General features: G+C 31.6%; 1 protein-coding gene across 2 annotated transcripts in view; it reads right to left on the reverse strand.

Moving 5' to 3' along the window:
• LOC135135698 (probable 3',5'-cyclic phosphodiesterase pde-5) overlaps positions 1–5,534 on the reverse strand; it is a 103,753-nt gene extending 98,219 nt beyond the window's left edge. The window contains exon 1 of one of the 2 annotated variants that reach the window (XM_064064838.1): positions 5,030–5,534. In XM_064064838.1, the coding sequence (XP_063920908.1) occupies positions 5,030–5,087 (58 nt within the window). In that variant the 5' untranslated portion in view covers positions 5,088–5,534. The remainder of the gene's footprint in view (positions 1–5,029) is intronic. The other variant, XM_064064837.1, reaches the window with a different exon arrangement.
• Between the last annotated feature and the right edge of the window lie 18,239 nt (positions 5,535–23,773).

Here is a 23,773-nt window from a genome sequence, read left to right on the forward strand (position 1 = left end):
CAGACCGGAGCGCGCTCAGGCCAATGTCGACTCTAAGCGTTCAGAAGCGATTTGGTTGGTTTGGACTATAATTTCTGCGGGAAATATGTAGTGGTTTGGTCGGTTTTTATAACGACTAAGTGAATATTTTTGGTACATACTTAGATGATTTTATACATTTTGTTTAACTAAGAATTCATTCTTTATTTGTGTTTTATAGTAGCAAAATGTCTTAAACTAAGAATATTGTTGAAATCGTAATAACCCAATGGATTTTTTTCGGGAAAATGTTTTGGAAACACTGTGTTCTATTTTGTATGAATTTTTAAATGTTTTTAGTGACAATTTTTGTGGTTGTTTTCGATACACATTAACAGTGAGAAACAAAGTGAAAAATTAAAATAATCGAAAATTCGAAAAATTGAGAAATCTTGTAAGCGAAAAATCGAAACCTTAAAAAATCGTAAAACCGAAACATTGAAATATCGAAGAACTGAAAATCGAAAAATAAAGCATCAGAAAATCGAAAAAATGTAAAATTCAAAAATCTAAAATTTAAAAACCGAATAAGGAAAAATCGGGACATCGAAATTCCCAAATTTAAAAAACCGGATAACTGAAAAATCGAAACATCGAAAAACTGGAAAATCGAAAAATCAAAAGATCAAAAAATCGGTGAGTTGAAAAGTCGAACAATTGAGAAACCGAATAGGCCAAAATCGAAAAATCGAAAAGTTAAAAAATAAACTGAGAAATTGACAATCAAAATATCGAAAAATCCGAATCTCGATAAATCGAGAAATCAAAAAACTTAAAAATTCAAAAAATTAAAAAATTGAGAGATTGAAAGATGAAAAGAACGAGAAATCGAAAAGTGATGAAGTCGAAAATCGAAAAATAGAGAAATCGACAAACAAAAAGTTAAAAGTTGAAAAATTGGAAAAGCGTAAAAATCAAAAAACAAAAAAATGGAAAACTGGAAAAACTGAGAAACCGAAATAGGCCAAAACAAAAAATTGAAATACTGATCAATCGAAAACCTGAACAATCAAATCTCGATAAATCGGGAATGAAAAATTAACAATGCGAAAAATTGAAAAACAGAACATCTAAAACCAGGAAGTCGAAATATAGAAAGATTAAGAAATATTGAAAAATTAAAATATCAAAAGATTGAAAAATCTAAAATTTAAAAATCCAAAAATTGAAAAATCGAAAAAATAAAAAGGTAGACACATCGAAAAATCCAGAAGTCAAAAATAGCAAAGCCGAAGAATTGAAATATTGAAAAATCCTAAATCTGAAATATCTAAATACTGAAAAATCGAAAAGTCAAAAAAGTGAAGTCTAAAACTAGAAACCTTAAAAAATCGAAAAATTGAAAAATCAAAAACCTGAAAAATCAAAAAATTACAGAATGGAAGAACAGAAAAATCGAAACATTCGAAGGTCATGAAATCGGAAAATCAAAACATCGATTAATTGAAAAATCGAAAAATTGAGATTTTATAAAAGTCAAATTTGAAAAATTAAAAAATCGAAAATTTGACAAAATGACAATTGAAAAACAGAAAATCCAAAACCGGGAAGTCGAAAAATCAAAAGATTAAGAAATCGAAACATTTGAACAATTCGAAAACTTGGAAAAATTGAAATATCGAAGAACTGAAATGAAAAATCGAGAAATCGAAAAATCTAAAATTTTAAATATTGAAAAATTAAAATACCAAAAAATTGAGGAATCTAAAATTTAAAAATCGAAAAGGTAAAAAGTCGACACATCGAAAAATCCAGAAGTCAAAAATGGAAAAGTCGACGAACAAAAATATTGAAAAATCCCAAAACTCAAATATCGAAAAACTGAAAAATGAAAGAAAAACTGACGAATCGAAAAACTGAAATATCCAAAAACTGAGAATCTAAAGAATCGAAAAACTGAGAATCAAAAAAGTAAAGTCGAAATATCGTTATCGAAACCTTTAAAAAAATTGAAAAATCAAAAACCTGCAAAATCGTAAGATGCAAGAAACTGAAAAATCCCAAAACTGAAATGTACAAAAACTGAGAAATTAAAAAACTGAAAAATTGAGAAATCGAAAAATCAAAGAAGTGAAGTTAAAAAATCGAAACCTGAAAAAATAGAAAAATTGATTAACCAAAAAACTTGAAAAATCAATTAATTGAAAAATCGAAAAATAAAGAGTTTATAAAAGTCAAAAATTGAAATATTTAAAAATAACATTGAAGAGAAAAATGAAAACCGAGAAATTGAAAAATTGAGAAATTGTAAAATCCAAAAATTGAATAATAAATAGGAGTAAACTGAAAAGTCCCCAAACTTAAATTTCGAAAAACTGAGACTTCGAAAGTTGAAACAGCAAGAAATTATGGTCGAAACCGGTTAGGATGTGTATCAGATCACGGATCATGGCTTATAAATCAAATCGTTTCCGAACACTTAGAGTCGACATTGGCCTGAGTGCGCTCTGGTCTGTAAATCAAACAAGTTCTCAGACGACGAACTGTAATTCGTGTGACCTGAATTAAAGTGAAGGAAACAGTAAGCAGCTTGAACATTCTGGTAAATCTAGTGTCAATTTGTCGAAGGTAAAACGCTTCCTTAAAAAAATTATGACATTTTTTCTAGTTAATTTTATTCCTAGTTAGAAACAAACACTCTTGCCAACATAAGTCGAGGAGTCCTCAACCGTCATTTAATTTAAACTATGACGCTTCTCTATGTTCTCTGGTATTACACTGCACCAATCCAAACTGATAGATGTGTCTTTACAAAAATGTTGACGACGTCACCACAAAATTGTGTAAAGTAAAAACGCATCTCGAAAATGCTGAATATGTTTCATTCTACGTTCGGTGCGAGTGAAGTTCTGTCGAAACAACGTTCGACCAATTTTTTTAAACCTATGTATCGGATTTTGATAGATCATTAAATTACGACTTCAAAAATATAAAACACTTAGATGTTTGTCATTTTTAGTTGATAAAAAAAATTACATTTCTAAACAAAAAATGAAAGTTGAGTCAAATAAAGGAGTACCACCATTTCATGACAATTTGAACATACGAAAAATAACTACTTTTGAAATAGATTTTGTTCATTATACAATAAAGTGTAATTGCTTTATTCACTCAACTTTCACTTTTTAATATTTATAAATTTTACTTTTTTCATCAACTGGAAATTACCTTAAATAAATATCTAAGTGTTGTATATCATTGTAACCATAATTTAATGGTCTATCAAAAAATTAAAAAAATTAAATTGGAATTTAAAAAAACAGGTTTGCGTCGTGACGTCGCCGTCGACACCATATGTGTACATACGTATATTTTCTCTGCAAAGTTGATGATCTATTTCACTAAATAATGAAATAAATCTTCACTATTTCAATACGCTGAGAGATGTTACTGCGTGTGCTTTAATATAATATTCTATTTTAACTATTATAAGAAATATTTATGCTACATGAAAAAAAAAAATTGGATTAATGCATTCTAGATACTTACAAACAGAATTTTGCCATTAAAAAATACTGAATATTCTTTGGAAGTGACTTTGTATATTACATTTAGAATAGAATAGCGTTCATATTATTTTATTTTCCACGATTTTTTGTTTTCCGTTTTAATTAAGTTTTGTCATTTCTTTATTTAAATAAAGTACCTCCTTTATTGGTTTTTGAAACAGTTAATTCACATATTCCCATCCCCACGCAACTCATAAAGAAATGAGAAAGGTAATATTGTGGGTTAATTTAGTAGATCGTACTCATAAATATCCTTTTTTTGGTTGTACTGGTAATTCATGTTTGTCAGTATGTTTGAAATTTTAAGATGTAAATTAATTCATGTACCTCTAGTAAATTTCATTTCTTTTTTAGATCGAGCTATGGCAGGAATACCAGGTATATGTAGGCACTTAAAATATAAAAAGAGATGATAAAAAATAGCTACATATATGATATTACCGCTGTTCTCCAGAAATTTCAACGCAAAAAATGTATACTGTGCGTTTTTCCAACTCCTGTTTTTAAAATGTTTAACCGAAATTGGGTTGTCATTTTTGAACGAATAATGACATAAAAACCATTCTACATTATAATGCAACTTTAATAAATATATGAAACCGTTTTTGAAGTTCGATTATCGATTTTATCCTTAAAACACAAAATATAACTTTTTTAGTGTTTACCAACGCGCACGTTACCCATTCAGTAACTAAATTACAAACAAAAAGGTGTGATGTAAATTTTAAACGACGTCAGAATTGAATGCCATGCTTAAATCATTATCATGAGCGTGCAAAGGCCATAAATTTTTCTTTTATGTAGAAAAAACCTCACATAAATTTCTGCAATCAATTGCAAAGCTTTTATATAAAAATATATTACAGTGCATGAGGTTGACTAAGAAAAACAGTTACCATTATAAATTTTATCACGTCGTGTCGCAATGAAAAAATGAAAAATGCGTGCGTTTGCTAGAATTTGCTTTCTTAAAAGCGGAAGTTGCGAATTATTATTATCCTTTGGCAAGTTTCCACGTTTTTCTGATACACAATTTACTTGTTAATTTCTTCTATACTTCCAAGCTAACGCCATAGTAACCAACAATGAAGTGAACTCTTCAAAGTTCCTCGCTTGTAAGCGCAATAAAAAGACTTCTTTACCTACGATATTTTTACTTTATTGCTGGACGGTGTTGGAGTCGTTTGCATACGTTTTCAGCTGAAGCTTATTTCATCTTTAATGGAATCATATTTTATGATGTTTACTCGATCATAAATAATAAATGAATATCTGATAAAAAATTATTCATATCTGCGTGATAATGGGTTTAATAATGGATAAACCCACAACATGTCTGTCAATCTAAAATGTTAAGAACAATGCAGAAGACAAATTTGGAAAAGAAAGCATACATATACGAGGCAACACTTAACACAATGACGTTAAAAAACAAGAAAATCGAAAGAGAAAATTAAGTTCATGATCGATATAAGACGGTTCTTTAATGTAGTTTGACTTACTTTTTTGTTGCCGTCCTCTGCAGAGATTAACAACAGTTCGCGAAAGAGCACTCCACATGTCATCGCGAGTTGTTTCGAGCTCGACGCGTTCGGACCATGGCACTTTGAGATACTGGCGTTGCCGAAAGCGTCGTCTACTATCTTGATAACCAGGAGATTACCCAACACGCGTGTGCGCTCCTGCTCTCCAGTTCCTGCTTTTGGCCCAATTTTGCTATATTAATGACCGCTTAACAGTATACTTGTGCTAATCAGCGCATTTTGATGCCAAAGAAGTCAAGACAACAGGTAGATGAAAATTAATTAGTGACGTCAGCCGCAACGGCTGGTGTTCATTATCAACAATCCTCTTTTATGAGAAAATGTATGAATTTGTTTTGTTGTTTCGCGTAAGCACTCTAGATTAGCTGAAAAGCCTATAAGCGCCACATAAAATACTGAGGGTTTTAACGGCGAGCGATACAGGGAGTACCGATACGAAATTCATTAGTTGAGATACCGAAATACCACCTACTTTTCAGCATTACGGATGGACGACCACTAAACAAAATGAACGATTAAATAATGGTATCAACTTTTGTCAACTTATTAATTGCAGCGGCAGTAAAATTAAGAGATAAGAAATTCTATTTATTATTTTTTATGTACATGGATTACTGAAAAAGGGCACTTTATAATTAAAGTTTAGTAGAAAAAGCAGTACAGTTACAAATTTTAGATTTCTACGTGATATATGTATTTTTACTTCACGAGCGTAAGCTAAGGAAGTATAGTAATCGAGTCCAGGCCTTGTAACGTTTATTTGCAATATAAGAATTCTAATTATAACTAAATGAAGTATGTAAGAAAATGCTGTTTACAGTCTTTGTATTTTAGCTATAATTTTTATTAAACCAATTGATTATTATTAAATGTTTTTCAAAACTTTCCATTAGAAATGATTCGCGCTTGTCACACAACACATGTTTTAAAATTGAAAACGATCTTTCAAGATCGACAGAGGTTATTGGAACAAATTTTAAATTCTCTATTATATCTGGATCTATATCCACGTTTACAAATTCTCCTCCCAAAATTTTACTCACGAGCGGCAAGGTATTAAAACCTAAATTTTTTCCTAAAAGAGACTTAAATTTCTGAAAAAAATTTGCACCTGTTTGTTACCTTGAATATTGTATAGTTTTTGAAAATAATTTGTTACTAACTGAATGGAATCTACCAGTGCTAAATTGTTGCATTCAAGTTTTAAAATTGTATCAGCAACTATGGAAAAATTAGTTGAAATAAATGACAGTTCGGTTTTAGCAAAAATTATTTTAAATTCTTTAATAGAAGGAGCATCGTCTGACAGCTCTTTAACAAAATTTTTAATAATTGCATTGTAGTTTTTGGTTCCTCGCCTAGTTACAACAGGTTATGGAGGTAACGGTAAATTGGGCAATGCATTTGAATAAAATTGTACTGTCAAAGGTGATTTAACAAAAAACTGTTTTAACATTATTGACTAAATTATTTACTATCACGTCGATTAACCACTTAGGATTCATTCGAAATATTTTAAAATTTATTTATTTTTTATTTCTACGTACTAAAATGTACACAACTCTATTTAAATGACAATTTCCTGAAATAAATTTTAACAAAAAAACCTCAAAGGGCCATTTACGTTAATTTGTGAATTTTTATAGGGGCTTCGACCAAAAGATTGTAATATTAATATGTTTTTGCGAAATAATCCTTGAAATTTTATCAACGAAATGGGTTTTAATTCGTTCCAGTATAAAAAACTTCATTTTAGTTGCATATTAATGGTCAGTTCGCCTACCTTTCCTTTTGAAAATAATCAATCGAATTAGGTTGCTGACATCGTTAATTTTCAGATAGCTTTAAATATAGTCTCACTGATGTAAGAAGTGTAAAAATTGAAGTACGGTTTTGATTGTTTCCAATGGCATGCATATTTTGCCACACTTTTTTTAATTTCTAATTTTTGTAAAATAAATTCAACAATACAGCAACAATTTGGTTAACATAATTTTATAACCAGATGTTTGAAAATAGGTTTTTGCTATCTATAAGATCGCAAATGTTTGCAAATTATCATTTAAAAAAATTATATAATTTCTAGATTTATTTTTTTACTGTTGTGTTAACCCAAACATCCCGTCATGAGGCTGTATTTACATCTATCATAACTACAACACTCGTATTTCTGAAGATTACTTCCATTCTCACAAAGCTAGACCGTCCGTTCGTGGCCGCGAAGATCGGGCACTGCAGATAAACATCCACATGAACAATCATAATGAGAAAAAACTTTACATTTGGGTACAGACCCTCCACACGATATCGTACAAGGAAGGAAACCAGTACATTTTAATTATGCAACAGTTTATCAAGAATTTCAAACAACAAAGTTTTTACATGATATCAAATTATGGATTAATTAAAGTTAATCATAAAATCAGAGTTTTTACCCTAGAGATCCAGATTATTGAAAAAAAAAAAAAATTAAAATTGAATTACAATATTTTACAATTTAACTTTGAAATTGCAAAACCTAATGCTCAGAAACGGTGCAAACGTTTTAAGGTTATCGGAATGATGGTAATTGTTAATCAAAATTGGTGAAAAGAAACCAGGCATGGTTCTGCGAACGTGAGAAATGCTATCTAAGCTCACCTTATTTTCCTGAAAATGTGAGTATACAGTGATGTTATAATTAGCATTAAACTGCATCTATATATTCAAACTGATATACATTTCCTTGATAAAATGCTGATGATAACAAAATTTTGTTACAGAAAAACTCACTTGAAATGTGCACATAACATGCTCTTCTTACCTGTACGTTAACAGTCCACACATGCCTTTATTTTAATTTATAGGCTTTATCATTAAAAAATTAACAAAATTAAATGTTATAATTTTTCAAAGAAGCGCATATTCGACTATACTTCATACACGAGGGAAGTTTTTTCGAGATAACCCTCGCCCATTTTTTTTATAAACATAAGTCCTAATAAATTAATATTTGACGTTAGTTATGTTAACTTCAATGTTAATTTTTTTATTCTATCTCAGTGTCTTGATTCATTTCTGTTAAAATAATGTAATGATTTTACTTCCTGAACGTAAGCTCAGTATTAAAGTCCATCGAGAGACTGGCTACTTTCATGTTTTCTCGATGTTTCATGACCCCTAAAATATAAAAAAATTAGTCTTCCGTTTCGTCTGTGTGTGTTTGTCTGTGTCAATTTTTATTGGGCATATAATCTTCGATCATCTCCACCTACAATTTAATGCGTCCCTTCCAAAATGTTTCTGAGTAAACACCATTTAAATTTTAAATAGTCACGGTACTTGAGTACGCGAGTGTTCGTATCGTGCTTCTGGTTTACTAGTGTTTTTGTGAGTTTATAGGCTTAATTAAATCCTGGGAACTGCTGAATTCCTCTTTAGGTTTGGCAACCAACCAGAGAGACAAATTTTCAAATTCCTATTGCAAACTTGGTAAGATCTTCCCTTATTACTACGTTAAATTTTAAAGTTCTTAATCTTTTTCGGCCCCTTATCAACTGCATTGTCGGTTCTTTTCTGCTTTTTTTCTTTTTTTTATGGCCAGCAGCCGGTCTTCGCTTGTGTAGGCGGCTCGCTGACCCACCAAAAACAAATCTTTTAAGTCCAAACATTCTGTTTTCTTTTTCCCTAATACTTCAGCAATATCATGCTGCCCATTTGTGGAAAGTGCCATGCGGCCATCAAAAGCGGTCGGCTGGTTTCACTGTGTTACCTAACTTGTTCCGGCACATGCGGCAAGCAGTATCATTATAAATGTGCTGATGTTCCGGAAAGTCTGCACGAGCATCTTCAATCTGTTCCTGGCCTAAACTGGAAATGTCCGGAATGTGTCAAAAAGTGTTTCTGTCTTGACTCGGATTCGCTAAATGAATTTCTCGGAGCAAAATTTGACGAATTAGTCGGCAATCTAAAAGATATATTTTCGAATTTAAAAAGTTAATTGAGAGCGCTGAGCGTCAGATAAAGGATACACTTCCGGAATGTAAACCACCTGTACCTTCTTTTTCTGCAATTTTAAAAAACAAAACAAAGCCAGCAATAGTTATTCAGCCAAAAAATCCAGAACAAGATTTCAACAAAACTAAGTCCGACATTGCATCCAACATAGACCCTCTCAACGCGAATATTCAGTTAGAAAAAGTTCTGAGCACAAAAAACGGAGGTATACTTGTCCGATGTTCTTCTGTTGAGCAAAACTCCCGTTTCAAACTGTTAGCCCAAGAAAAACTCGCGGCAACTTATGTAATAAGAGAAATCAAAGGAGTCTCCCCCCGAGTTAAACTAGTTGGTTTCTCACAGGCATTTGAGGAAGCTGAGTGGAATGACCTTGCTGACCACATGCTGAAGGTAAATAGCTCTATCTTTAGCCCTAAGTCAACATGCGAAACTCTGAAATTCTGGCCCACTAAAAAAAAACCGAAAGTATATCAAGCCCTCCTGCAAATTGATAAAACTTCGTATGATAGATTAATGGCTGCTGGTGGCTTGTTTGCTGGTTACGATTACTGTTCGGCGTTTGAAGGCTTAGAAGCAAATAGATGCTTTAATTGCAACAACTTCGGTCACTCTTCTCGTGTATGTAAAAATAAAGTAACATGTCCCAAATGCAGCTGCGAACACGAACTCAGAAACTGCACATCAGAACATTTGAAGTGTATCAACTGCGTTCGTCTAAATGAAAAAAACAACAGTCTTGTCGACACTAATCATGCAGTATGGGATCACTGCTGCCCGGTGTATAAATCAGCTTTTGATAAGCTCAAAGCTGAAATTCTTTCAGCATAGCATATGGGCCAGGAGTCTCTAGGCTGTAACACATATATTCAAGACCACCCTGCCAAAATAATACAGTTTTCAGTAATGTACACTAACATCGCCTCTCTCCTAGCAAAACTTGACTCTATGACTCGCTATATCGAAGATAATAAACCTGATTGTATTCTACTAACGGAAACACGGTTGTCTTCTGATATCTCCGATTCCTTGATTGGGCTTAATGAATACACTTTATACCGCACCGATCGAACGTCGCGAGGGGGAGGTGCTTGCATCTTACTAAAACAAGCGTTATTTAATCAATTTTCTGTAATATGTAACAGCAAAAGATATGGGAATACTGAATTGGTTAGTGTGGACTGTAGTCACAACTCTCAAAATTTTTCATTAGTATGTGTTTACCGACCGCCTGGAAGTCCCCTAGTTGATGATGAATTGCTGTACGATGAAATTAAAAGATTATGTCACCTTCGTTCCAACTTAATCATATTTGGCGATTTTAATTTTCCAAATATTTCCTGGCAAAACGTTCAATCGCAGACCAACGATGACTCTACAGCACAGTTTATTGATATGCTCCATGAAACAAACCTAACACAACTTGTCGCTGCCCCCACTCGTTTTCGCGTTGGACAAGAACCATCTTTACTTGATCTAGTCTTAACAAATGACCCCAATCTCTTAGGGGAGATCAGGCATTGTGCTCCCATTGGCATTTCAGATCATTGTGTAATTGAAACCACTTTACAGTACCACTCATCTTCGTTGCAAAAGCATCATTTTCGCAAGCACTCCAAAATTAATTTTGAAGGGTTAAATTCAGATCTGACCAATACCGATTGGACTTCTCTATATAGCACAAGTTGTTGTACCGAAGCGTGGAACATATTTAGGAATGTACTGTGTGACCTGGTTTCTAGACATACGACTACATATAAAGTCAAGTGCAATCGTACAAAACCCTGGATTACCCAGACCTTTATAAAACGTGCAAAAATAAAAAACAAACTATGGAATAAATACAGAATGTCGGGTGCTCAAGAGGATTACGACCTACACCGCAATTTTTCCAATATCTTAAAAAGTGACTTGAGATTAGCAAAAAGTCGTTTTGAGAATAACGTGGTGAAGAGCGGTCCCAAAGCCGTGTACAAATTTATGAGAAATACAATTCTGTCGAAAGTTTCGGTCCCTATTATCTACAGCAACAACTTATTTGCAAAAAATGAACAAGAGTCAGCCAACTTTCTAGCAGATTTCTTTGGGAGTGTATTTACTAGTGAACCCAAAGGAAATTTACCAGCATGTCCAGCACCTCGTACAGAAGCTTCGTTACCAAATATTAATTTCACTGATGAAATAGTTCTGAAGGAACTTGATAACCTTCCTGATAAAAGTTCGCCTGGTCCAGACGGCATCACATCTCATGTTCTCAGGCGATGTAGTAGTAATCTAGCTCGTCCGCTATCACATATCATGGAGCGTTCATTTCAAACATCAAAACTTCCACCAGTATGGCTTCAAGCCCATATTACACCGGTGTACAAAAAAGGTGATAAAACAATGGCGGAGAATTATCGACCCATTAGTCTGACATCAACCTGTTGTAAAGTTATGGAACGAATAATTTGGAGACATCTTCTCCGATTTTTATATGATCACGACATTATTACATTAAATCAACATGGCTTCTTGCCTAAAAGGTCCACTGTCACTTGCCTACTTCAATGTCTTAATGAATGGACGTTGTCTTTAGAAAAAAATATTCCAGTTGATATAATTTATTTAGATTTCGCAAAAGCTTTCGATAGAGTTCCCCATCGTCGTCTTATACACAAACTTGAAAACAGCGGAATTCGTGGGCCCCTATTGCAATGGATTAAAGCATTCCTTTGTGGTCGCAATTTTAAAGTAAAAGTAGGCTCAGCTTTTTCAAATAAAAAAGACGTACTGTCTGGTGTGCCGCAAGGGTCGGTCTTGGGCCCTGTATTGTTTCTTGTTTATATATCTGACCTGCTAACTTCACTCAACTCACATCACGCTTTTTACGCTGACGATGGTCGGATATACGGTAATTCCTTTTCATCTTCACGAATCATCCAACAAGATCTTCATACTATGTATACTTGGACGCACGTATGGTTAATGCCCCTAAATCTCCAAAAATGTTTTGTACTTCGCTTGGGTAAAAACAACCCCAACATTGCATACACTCTGAACAACTATGTTTTAGAATCTGTTCAGCAGATCAACGATTTAGGTGTCATACTTGACAAAAAGCTATCTTTTTCGGAGCATACCGTTCACATTGTAAAAAAAGCCAATGTCAGAAGTTATCTGTTGCAAAAGACGTTTACCAATCCGGACGAAGTTCTGTTAAAAACTCTTTTTGTATCGTACATTCGTCCTATCGTAGAATACGCGAGTGTAATCTGGTCTCCTGCCCTAGTAAAAGATAAGCAATTAATTGAGAAAGTCCAGCGTCGTTTCTCTAAGTACGGCCAATCTCTCAGAAATAAATCTTATGAAGATAGACTTTCGACACTGAAACTCCCTACCCTCGAAAAACTGCGTCTCTTCAATGATTTGGTTTGTACTTATAACATCCTCTCCAATAAATTTAGTTTCAGCCTTGCCGACATCTTTGTTCTGTCGGATATTTCCCGTCTCCGGGGACACTCGTTGAAATTATACCATGAAAATTATAAAACTAAATGGCGTCAAAATTTTCTGACCAACCGAGTCTTCCAGATCTGGAACGGCTTAGCCGTAGAAATCGTTGAAGCAACTACAACTGCTTCCTTTAAAAACAAACTGGGTATATATTTGTACCAGTCATCTTAACACCCATCTTACACCGGAACTCTTCCTATGTGAGAAGCAGTAATAAATTGTAGTTGCTGGAAAATTGTTTTCGGCGGATGGGCATAATAGGCTCTGCCTCTGCCCAACGTTTTCAATAATAATAATAATAATAATATTCCTATACTTGTAATTTATGAATTCGCCTTGAGTTTTGACCTAGGCATCCAGATTTTCCCAGAAGAATCCATATTGTAACATACGATTTTACATCAGTGCAAGAGCAAGCTCAGCGTACACGCTTCACTGGTGTAATAAAAAGCGAGTCGGACTACCAGCGCCGAAGTTGGGTCAAATTAACAAATTTACACCGCGGTGAGCCGTTAGCTTTATCCAGTTTTATCGGATATTTGCTTTATAATGAATGAATAATGATACACGGGAGGCTATTCATGTATATTAAACAGATTCTTTTAACTACTAGTGAAATTTATTTAAAACTGACTACATACAAACCGGACGTATACAATAGAAATTTCTAAACATTTGTAGACAAATTTTTGCTACACATACTTATTATTTATTGTACATGTATTCTAACAAGTGTTTGTTTGTTATTTATTCGAAAGGTTGTAAAAAAATGATCGCTAGGTACGGCTACTTGCATAAATAATTAATAAAGTTACACATCTAAGGATTAGAATAATAATAACAAAATTTTCAGCAAACACCTTTCAACAATAACTTCAACAAAAGGAATACAGCTATTTATTTGAGGTAGCTTACTACTATTAATATAACATACATGAACTGAAGATAACGATCATTATCAATAAATGAGGACTAATGGATAAGTTAAAATAATTTGTGCTGCTTATTATGAAATATTAAACTTCAAACTTTTAAGCAAGTTAAATAGATAGTTTTTATTTTATAAATTTTTATCAACAGCACTTATCTATGCATGATGTTAAGTATAGAATGTTCATAAACTGTTCATTTTAAGCCAATAAGAATAATGGTTTTCATTAACCTTATTGAGATGATGAGTGAATTATTGTTAGGTATACAACTTTTATTTTTTTCCAAAAATCTGGATGTCTAGAAGTGTGTTATTTTATAAAATTTATTAGATGCAAAATTTTGAGATGATATCTTCGAATTGTTGGTGGAGATGATCAGATATTCCTAAAATACAAAACAATCAGCCTGGTAGTTTCGGAGATGATTTGTCTACTAAAATCTCCAACACACCACAGACGACAAAAGTAGTCGTTCGCCTGAGAACCTTATTACAATTCTTCCCTAGCTTACAATCGAAAAGTAAAAAGCAAAAGAGAAGAAAAATATCCAATGGTTTGACACTGAATGTTATTCATTATTCAATTAGTCTTAGTATCTATTCACTGGTGTTTCAATCGAATATGTTGAATCGCTGTTGGCATGACTGTTACTGCTTCCTGAAACATTTGAAACGTGAAGCTATTTTTACAATTTGCTGGTTCCGTACGTTTTCTTATAAAATATAGTTTTCTGATAGTAGAGGTGACAAAGTGTGTACGCCACCAGAAATTTTAGGAGCAGCAAAACGGCTACAATTTATTTACTACCAGGAAAGTCTAAAATGAAATATGAAGCGGTATACAAGAAGACGAACTCGTTCTCCGAAAATATTCAGCTGGCTTATTTTGGTGAATTCTCTGAAAAATACAAATTTTAGCATTTATAGGCAGATTCTTCGATACTGAAAAGTACACTGAGTTCAAATAATAATGTTAATAAAGAGCGCTACAGACACGGCACTGCCCAAGGAATAAATTGTCAATAAAATAAATAATGCACACAAAATTATAAAATTAATGTAACCAAGTATACAAATCTATAAGTATGTACAAAAGTATTGAAATATCCGTTTATTGGCGGTAGACGTCAGATGACAAACAAACAAACAAACAAACAAAACATAGACGGACACGAGGACCCATTGTTTCATACTCTAGGGATCATAAAACATCAAAAACATTAATATATTTAAGCAGACTATTTACAATTAAAAATTATCCTGTGTAATACTGTCTTATGTAGAAATTCCACTCAGTTAAAACTTAATGCATAATAATAACACACAAACTTACATTGAGTCGTTTAATCTTTAGAAATTAAGTGAAGCAGTGGTCCAGTTATAAATAAATAAAGGCAGTAGCACTGAATCATTATAGAGTATTGCAATCATTAAAATTTGTGCTAGGCATTCTGATTTTCATTGTTATTTCTTTTATAAACGCTTCCATTTTATCCGTCAAAAGCTTTAAACACCCTCAGTTTTCAGGATTAGCGTGTCATGCAGAATTGTAACACAGCAGAAGTTACGTAATATTTATGTTTCATATGTCATAATAAATAACTACACATATTTTAACATTTTATCCATTATTACAAGGCAAAAAACATATATTTTCGCACTAAGAATTACAAACAAAACTGCAAACAAGTTTGCACAATTGTCGATTTCTGGGCAAAAAGATTTATTTAAGCAACGCTTGAGATCACACGCGAAACATGCATTTTTATCATAGAATATATCGTAGAAGCAGATTCAACTTTCGAAATATTAAAACCATTTTGCGGTAACGTATACAGATCGCAAGAAATTGCCTATTAGTGCCTTATATAACATCACGATTCATATATATCATAAGTATAATAAATACAAGCTAACAAGGAAAAAGCAAAGAAAACGTGATATTTTTAACTAACACACATATAAGCAGAAGAAGATTTCAATAATCGTATGCTGTGTATACAAATTAGAATTAAATCTAAAGTTTATGCCGACATTTCATTAATTTACATTGAGTAAGTTTGTCTAAATTGATTTCCTGGTAATGATCGACTGCAAAAAAGTTGTGCCGAACTTCAATCAATTTTTGTCTCATCATTTACAGTTGACAAACTTTCGCCGTATAAAGTTTCAGAGAGGTCATGCTACGACAAATTAGATACTAGAGGCGCACAGCGAAAAAAATATCCGTCAAAAATTAGAAGTAATTTTATTCTCGTAAATTTACATCGAAATGACTTTTTGGTGATAATAATAATTCTTACTGTCATAAAATCTAACTTTTTATAACTGAAATTTTTAGAATCCGACCTGTAATTGGATCTATATATAAAAGTATAGACATGATTAAAGGGGTGCTAAATATTCTAAGTAGGTACATAATCATCCAGTTGTACTGTAATTATCAATTCCTAATAAGTAGTAACTTAATATCAACTATGTTATTTAAAAAGTATATACTTATTTAGGGTTTCGTTATTTTAGGAAATAGTCAAATTCCTATCATTTAAAAAGTAATACATATTTCTGCAGTGTTGCTGATATTATTGTAATCAACTTATACATCTTATCTCAATTTTAATTTACAACATGTAAATTACAACACTGGCTTGTTTCGATTGACATTTTAAGAAGAACTATTTATATTTACATTTACAACTAAACTTGTTATTGCTGAGATATAATTGTACGATACTAATGTTTTAACATTTTTTTAAAGACTTGTTGACGAAACTAAAATCCGTAGAACAATATATTACATTAACAAACACGTCGTTGGAATGCGATCTTTATAGTTCCAACCTCAAAAATCTGCTTTTTACAACGGCTTATTAATGCCACTTTATATGTAGGTGATAATTTTCGAGAGAAAATGTTCCATTTAGGTAGATAGTCGATCACTGATAAGAACTTAGTAATAAATTAAGCAAGGTAGAACAACCGTGTTCCTAGCATGATTTCAAGATGTTAATAGACTTAATTCATAAAAAAGATTTTTAATCTCTAAATTCTGTATCATGTTTTATGGTAATTTTAAAATGTTTCCTAAGGATTTATCACGTGTTTTTGCGTTTCATGATTGTTACTGACTGATACTGTGACGATTTTTTATATCTTGGGGAACTCCTCACTTGGCAGGATTTATTTTAAAAGTTGTTCCTATGGTAGAATAATTTCATAAATATATGTAGTATAATTATGTTTCATTTACTGAAGACGCGTTGCTAAATTTTATTTAAACTCTATACTAAACATATATTCATATTTTCACATTACCTTAGTTTTTAGTGCATATATTTATATAAAAATTTTAATAGAAATAAAACGTAATACAGTTTTTTTTTTATTTTTAGGAACATTTTACACTTTAACCTCATTAATATCCTTTTAGTAGGTACGCTGGTAAAAAGATTTTCAAAACTACAGAAAAATTATCCAAACGATGTAATCAAAGTGAGGAAACACTTAATAAAACTCACATAACTACGAAGTTTTTTATTTTACAGGAAGAAATCGAATTGCTTATTTTTTAGCAATAATGATTATGCCAAGTTTTTTAATGTCGGTGTCATAGGTCGCGTCAATCTTTTGTGTAAAGCACTGTCAGAGTAATAGCTAATGTTAATTATTTTATAGTTTCTAAGATGAAGGGTTCGGAAGTCATTTGATATCGTCGTCGAACAATAAAAAAAACAGGAAAAAATATTTTGTTGGTAACGGTATATCGGTAATTTCACCTTTCTTAAGTTGTCAGTATGTTAACTGTCATCAAAATTCACATTTGAATTTTGAAACTCCACCGACATGAATTATTTCCTTGTCAATAGTTTGGGTTAATCATAATTCGTGGTTGCTGATAATCACCGTAAGTTAGCATTAACCAGTGAGTGAGAAAACATTTTCAACAACTCTAACCTCAGTGTAATTTGATACGTCCGAATATGAAATGACAGAATAGTTACCAGAATAAATTACTAAAATCCATGTTTACAATTCAAAATTCATACTTACATTGTGGACATTTACTAAGGTCAACTGCCAAGTGATTTTTTTTATTGTGCGTTGACTTTATCTTTTAGCATTTTTGAAAAAAAAAAATGAAATATGCAAAACGGTATATCACTGCTAAAAAACTTGTTCCAGGGGTATTATCGCGACTCCTGTTGTAAAAAAAGTATATTATTATAAAAAAGAAGAACGAGGATGTACGTCCTCATGCAAAATTTGAAAAGGTTCTCAAAACAGTTCTTATGTTTTACTATCATCTGTGTACATAACGTGAGGGACAAAAGTTAAGTCTGTTCGCAGTTCCAAAATTATAAAAAATTATATAAAAGATTATGCCCTTTTCAAAAGTATTGAAACGACAGTCAAAATAATTAAGTTGGCACAAGAAGAACAAAAAATATAACAAATTCTTCAGTGACAAAGTACACTGCCAGATAAAGAAACCTGGACACTTGCATTTTTTGTGATTACCTGCCAGTGATCGAACTTTTGTAAAAAATATTCCAAAAAACAAAACATTAATGTATTCATTAACAGAAAACCTAAGTTTATTATAAAACATGTGGAAACAGAAAAAAAGTAAAAATGTTATAGAACTAAACATTATCGTAAAGCTACAAATTTTCAAGTGTCCGAGTTTTTTGTCTGGCAGTCTATTATCATGATTACGATAAATGCACGAAAGATAAATAAATTATTAATAATAATAAGTTAATAACCAATGTATAGCTTCCATTGGCTTGACTGAGTTTATACACTCTAGATAATAATCTATATATGTCCAAGTTACCCCAAAATAGCGTGTTGAACTTCATTAATGGTTGAATATCGTCTCCCAGTTTTACAGACTTTGCAAACGATTTGCCCCATACATTTTCAGTGGGATTAACATCAGGACTTTTCATAGGCCATAGTAACCATTTTATATTTGCATGAATAAACCAATTTTTGGAGGACTGAAAGACATAGATCGGCCTTATCTTCCTGAAAAATGATTATTTTTGTTAAACAAAAGTATATGTGGTTTAAAGTACACTAGGATTTCTTAGTAATCTGTGGAGTTCATTTTGTTTGAAAGAAATCCCAAAGTTTTGGTTTCGAAGGTATTAAAAACCTTCCAAACCATTACAATGCCTCTTCTCTGGACTTGCTTGGACAAATATTTTAATCTCTTCTCAATCCATTTGCTCCATCAAAAAAAATTTTTTTTCATCGGAAAACACTCATCCTTTGTTTGTATTTCTCTTGCTCACTGACTAGGCGGTCTACTAATATTTTCTTTAGTTAACAATAAGTTCTTATATTTTGCGTAATTAGACAATTAGAGAAATTACGTTCCGTACAACGTATTTTACGTTAACGTACACAGTCGCCAATAGGTACACTGCATTTTCTATGTTTCCATAGATTTAACAGTTTTTTCTACGTTTTGCGTGCTGTACGTTCCACGGAACGTGGTTTCGCTAATTGCGTAGTATATTTTACTTTATTTTTTTTACTTTGAAGTGCACGTAAAATTGTTCTTCGGTGTACAGGAAGATGAAACTCTTTTGTGTGTTGTCAAAACATAAAAATTTTAAGAAGGTTAACAACTTGTATCACAACTATTAATTGTTGTCTGAGATTTTAATATATGTTTTTATTTCTGATTGACTTATTGTTTTGTTGACAGTTCATTTCAAACCCAAGATGTTAATTGTGTCACAAAAATATAATGTCAAAATTCTATGTTACTGCATTAAAGAGGTCTTCAGTAACCTCACTTCTGTTATCTAAACTGTATTAAATGTCCTCCTTTATCAAAAAATGTAAGATTAAAAGATATTCAAAAATTACATCGTGATATTTTTTGTTCCTCATCTTATGTACATATAATAAAATTTTATTTAAAAGTAAGAACAAAAAAATAGTGTTGTTCTTTAGAAAGTATAATTTAGCGTACCTATATAGATGAAACATCCTATGCTTATATGTACGGTTTGTGATTACGGAATAAGGTAGAAAACAAAACGTATTATTCTGTTTCAAAATAAATGAAATTAAAAAACTAAAGATACCAACGACTCTGTTACAAATATAAAACTAAATAAATGACCAACGTTACCGACGGAAATAAGAAATTTAACAAATTACAAAATAAGTATGCTGACCAGACCATCGGTGTTTCCCCGGCGACCAAGTATGTCCAGATATACTGATTGGAATATTTCACCCTCCTCGGATACAGAAAACTTTAATCTATTGTTCGAGCCACTTTGGCTTAGCAGCGTACCAAACCCATAAGCAATACATTTACAAGGGAGAATTCGCGGCCTGTTTGTCAGTTATCAATAATCTACTGATTTCTGAAGAAAGAAGTATGTCACTTGACGTACATGAATTTTATATACATTAACAGAAAGTTGTTGTCACTTTGCTTTTGCTATTAATGTTAAAATTTGATTTTTATATGTTAAAATTTTATAGTAAATAGAATACCTATTGCATTTTCATAATTTTAAAATTGCGTTGAATGGTTTTTTAACACTTCATATTTCAAAAACTATACAAAAAAAAAGTATTTTTAAATTTTTACCAAGAAATTTTTCTTTGTTATATGCACAAAAGGTGTATTGAAATTTGCTGCAAGATTTTTTTTATTATTGAAGATTTTAAAATCGGTCAGTGGCAAAGTTGCAGATTATAGTTTAAAATAATTTTTGTAACGAATAAGTATTTGACAACGATCCTTATCTTACAGGTAAAAATTTTTAAATTCGAGCGGTGACTCGGATGTTGTATTCACGCACGTCTTTGAGGTACAACTTGCTTTCAAACATACTTAATTGCAAGAAAAACCTCTTATTGATTATCTTCGTTATTCAAAAATAATTTCAGCATTTTGGTGAAAAGCAATTTCCAAATTTCTAGTAATGAAAACACCTCGTTTAATGAAAATTTTGAAACGCGTTCCGTGTAGATGATGAAATTTTTTTTTTTAAGAAATCTAAAGACACGAATACCATCACAGTTACATTACTAGAATTAGGTTATACAGACAAAAATTTAAGCAAAACTTGAAGTAAATTCTAAAATATGCGATAAATAGCGGAAAAATTAAAATTTTGAAATATGTATGAAAATTCAAGAAATAATATAGTTAAAAAACTAAAAAACACGCTTTTGTCATTACGACTTTCTAGATTTGTTTACATAGTTTGTTACAAGTGAAGTTAATATAAGCATGTTAAAAATCCACTTATAACGAAATAAAAAATAAAAATCGCATTTCAACACTAATGGATACAGATTGATAAGAGATTTTTATTTATTACAATTTCCTTGTATGTCGATTTTGTCTTGAATATTCACATTTTTAAAATTTCATTTTTCTGCATTATTTATCACATCATATTGTTACGAAATAAGCCCATATGCCGCCTCGGTACGACGCCAATGGGCCGTCAAGAACTTTCTGGTTTTACGCCGATGATGATTCATCCTCAATGCGACCGAGCGACGGAGTGTTAAAGAAACGCGGAAGTCGCGAACGGCAATCCAGAAAGATCCTAATCACGCAAATCTAGAAGGAAGTATGGGTTTTATATAGAGGCCACCTTCGGGAACGATTATTATTCAGCTAGTGAAGTCAAGAGAAGTTGCGTCGGAATTATTTTTGTACATAATCGCTCTGTAATTAGTCGTGTAAATTTGAGTTATTAAGAAATAAATTGTAGAGTTTAAACCACGCCGATTTTATTCACCGAACAACGTAACAATATTTTAAAATCTATTTCAAATTCTGCCATGGTTTTTAATGGTTTTTTAAACTGTACTGATTCTAACAATGTTTAAATTGAAAAAAATCTTTATATGTTAGTTCACGAAACGTGTTCCGAAATTTTCAGTAAAAGAGATTTTTTATTACTAAGAATTTTGAAATTGATCTACGACAAAGTAGTAGTTAAACGTGACATATCTCAGTTATTAATGTGCTGTATCCGAGTCTTCGCTCGAGTTTAAAAATTTTTACGTCAAGTACAAAGACCGTTACAAAATACTTCTTGATTGCAAAAATTATTTTAAATCATACCCTACAACTTTGCCACTGATAGACTTTAAAATTTCACTACAATTTGTGTACAACTACATTGTTAAAATCAGTAGCGTTTAGTTATATTACTACTGTTAAAAAACTAAGACAAAATACTGAACAACTTTTAAAAACTACTTCAGAAAATGGTGGATTTTTGATGACTGACAACGCCGCGAATTATCCCATACAAAATGAATTGCTTAGGAGTTTTGTACGCTGCATTGATTACGCTGCGAAGGCAAAACGGAACGGAAATTCGAATGAAAATGAAACTTTCACGTTTTACCATGAAAGCAAATTTATTCTCAGTCGCATTCATTCTTGAAGACTTTGGCGGTGAGATGTCACAAAGATGTATGTATCGAAGTGAAAAATTGTCTAACAAAATTTTAACTGTTGCCTGGAAACTTTATTTGAAGTCATTGTTGTTAGCCATTGAAACACACAGTAACTTCTTTCCCATCGTAAGTTTTAGCAGTGAAATGATGCATTGATACAAATTAAAAATTCTATGTTCATAAAAAAAAAACACGATCGCCTAGGTATATGGAACAATAAAGTATCGTGATAGTGCTGTGTTCGTATACGAAGAAATGTTATCAAACTAAAATCAGTAAAATGCTGTGTAATATTCAATAAAATCTTTTTTAGTTTAAAAACTAGTGAAAACCCTTTACGTTGCAGAAAACTGGAGTTTGAAAACGTAACTTTATAAAGCGAAATGTTAAAACGCGCAGCGCAAATACTAGAAAGTATTTGGCAGAATAAGCTCTTAGTCAAGGAAATAGTTTTAAATGCCGAAAAATAGAAAAGAAAATAAATTACAGTTAAAATCTCTTCTGTATTATATTTTTATAGAACTACATTAAATTATGTTTTTAAAGTTATTAACGAGAAAAACTCTGAACAATAAAGGTTACAAATGATAAAACGGCGATAATTAAAATTTCTCCGATTTGATCATATTATGTCAAAAGCGAATCCAATTTACATTTTATAAAATAACAAAAATGTGATCTATTAACTATTAGGTACCAACTACCAACCGACTGTTCTGAAGTCGCGGAAACGTTTTAAGGTTATCGTAAACATGGTAAATCGTTAATGAACATTTATCTGTTTATCTGCCCCTAGAAGCCTGATGACATCATCTAAAATGTGGAAAAACGGCTTACCGCATTTTCCTGAAATTCGGGGAATACAGAACTGCTGTTATTAATATTCCTCGTTATCTATCCAAATTGATATATTGATCTAAAAATGTTGATGGCGTTTTCACAAAAACTCTTACTAAAAAAACTGACTTTAAACATACGCACCGCATCATGTAGTTTAATATTCCACACCTATTTTATTTTAACTTAATTTGTAGGGTTATTTGATTGTGCTTCAGAGGCGAGGGTTTATCGATTTAGTTCTTCTAGTACACTAATATCCAAACATCTTTCAAAATTTAAAGTTATAATAACAGACTTATAAATAAACATGCATTTGGTGAACTGTAAAAAATAAAACATGAAACTAAATAACGATTCAATATCACAGGAATAATGTTTTGAATTAAGCTGAGACAATAAATCATGTGTAAAGTAAAATGACTAGGTTGCAAATTTACTGACCACAGGGAAGTGAAACAAAAAAATGCTGTGGTATTCCGCAACAACAAATTTTTAGTACCTTACACTTAAATTTTTTTAACATGTGCTCAACTGCTGTATAAAAATTATTTTTCAAAGTATTTTTTAATTACGTAGTTGAAACAATTGACACTATTAAAACAAATAAAAAAATAATCATACGCTAAAAATGCGAAATACTCGGGTGTAGAGGACTTATTACAACTACGCAATAGTAAGATTATTTTGTAATAAGCTAATAAGCAAGTATGCGTCAGGTGCAGTGGCGTTACAAATTATAAATTAACCAATTTTTAATATTCAAGTGAATTTATTTCAAATATTATACAATAAACAGTTTTGGCCAAATTGTTCTATTATCAATTAATTCTGATATTAATTCACAATGTTGCTGAACTATAATGTGGTTATGCAACCAAAAATACAAAATCAATACCAGGCGTTTCCTGTAATCTTGCACTCTGTGCAAACGTGTAAATGTATAACAATTTTAATTTCAATTATTAATGACGTACTTACTATTA

The sequence above is a fragment of the Zophobas morio genome, unplaced genomic scaffold (assembly GCF_036711695.1).
Source record: "Zophobas morio isolate AGI-343-1 ecotype UQ-CSIRO unplaced genomic scaffold, CSIRO_AGI_Zmor_V1 ptg000024l, whole genome shotgun sequence".
Lineage (NCBI taxonomy): Eukaryota > Metazoa > Arthropoda > Insecta > Coleoptera > Tenebrionidae > Zophobas > Zophobas morio.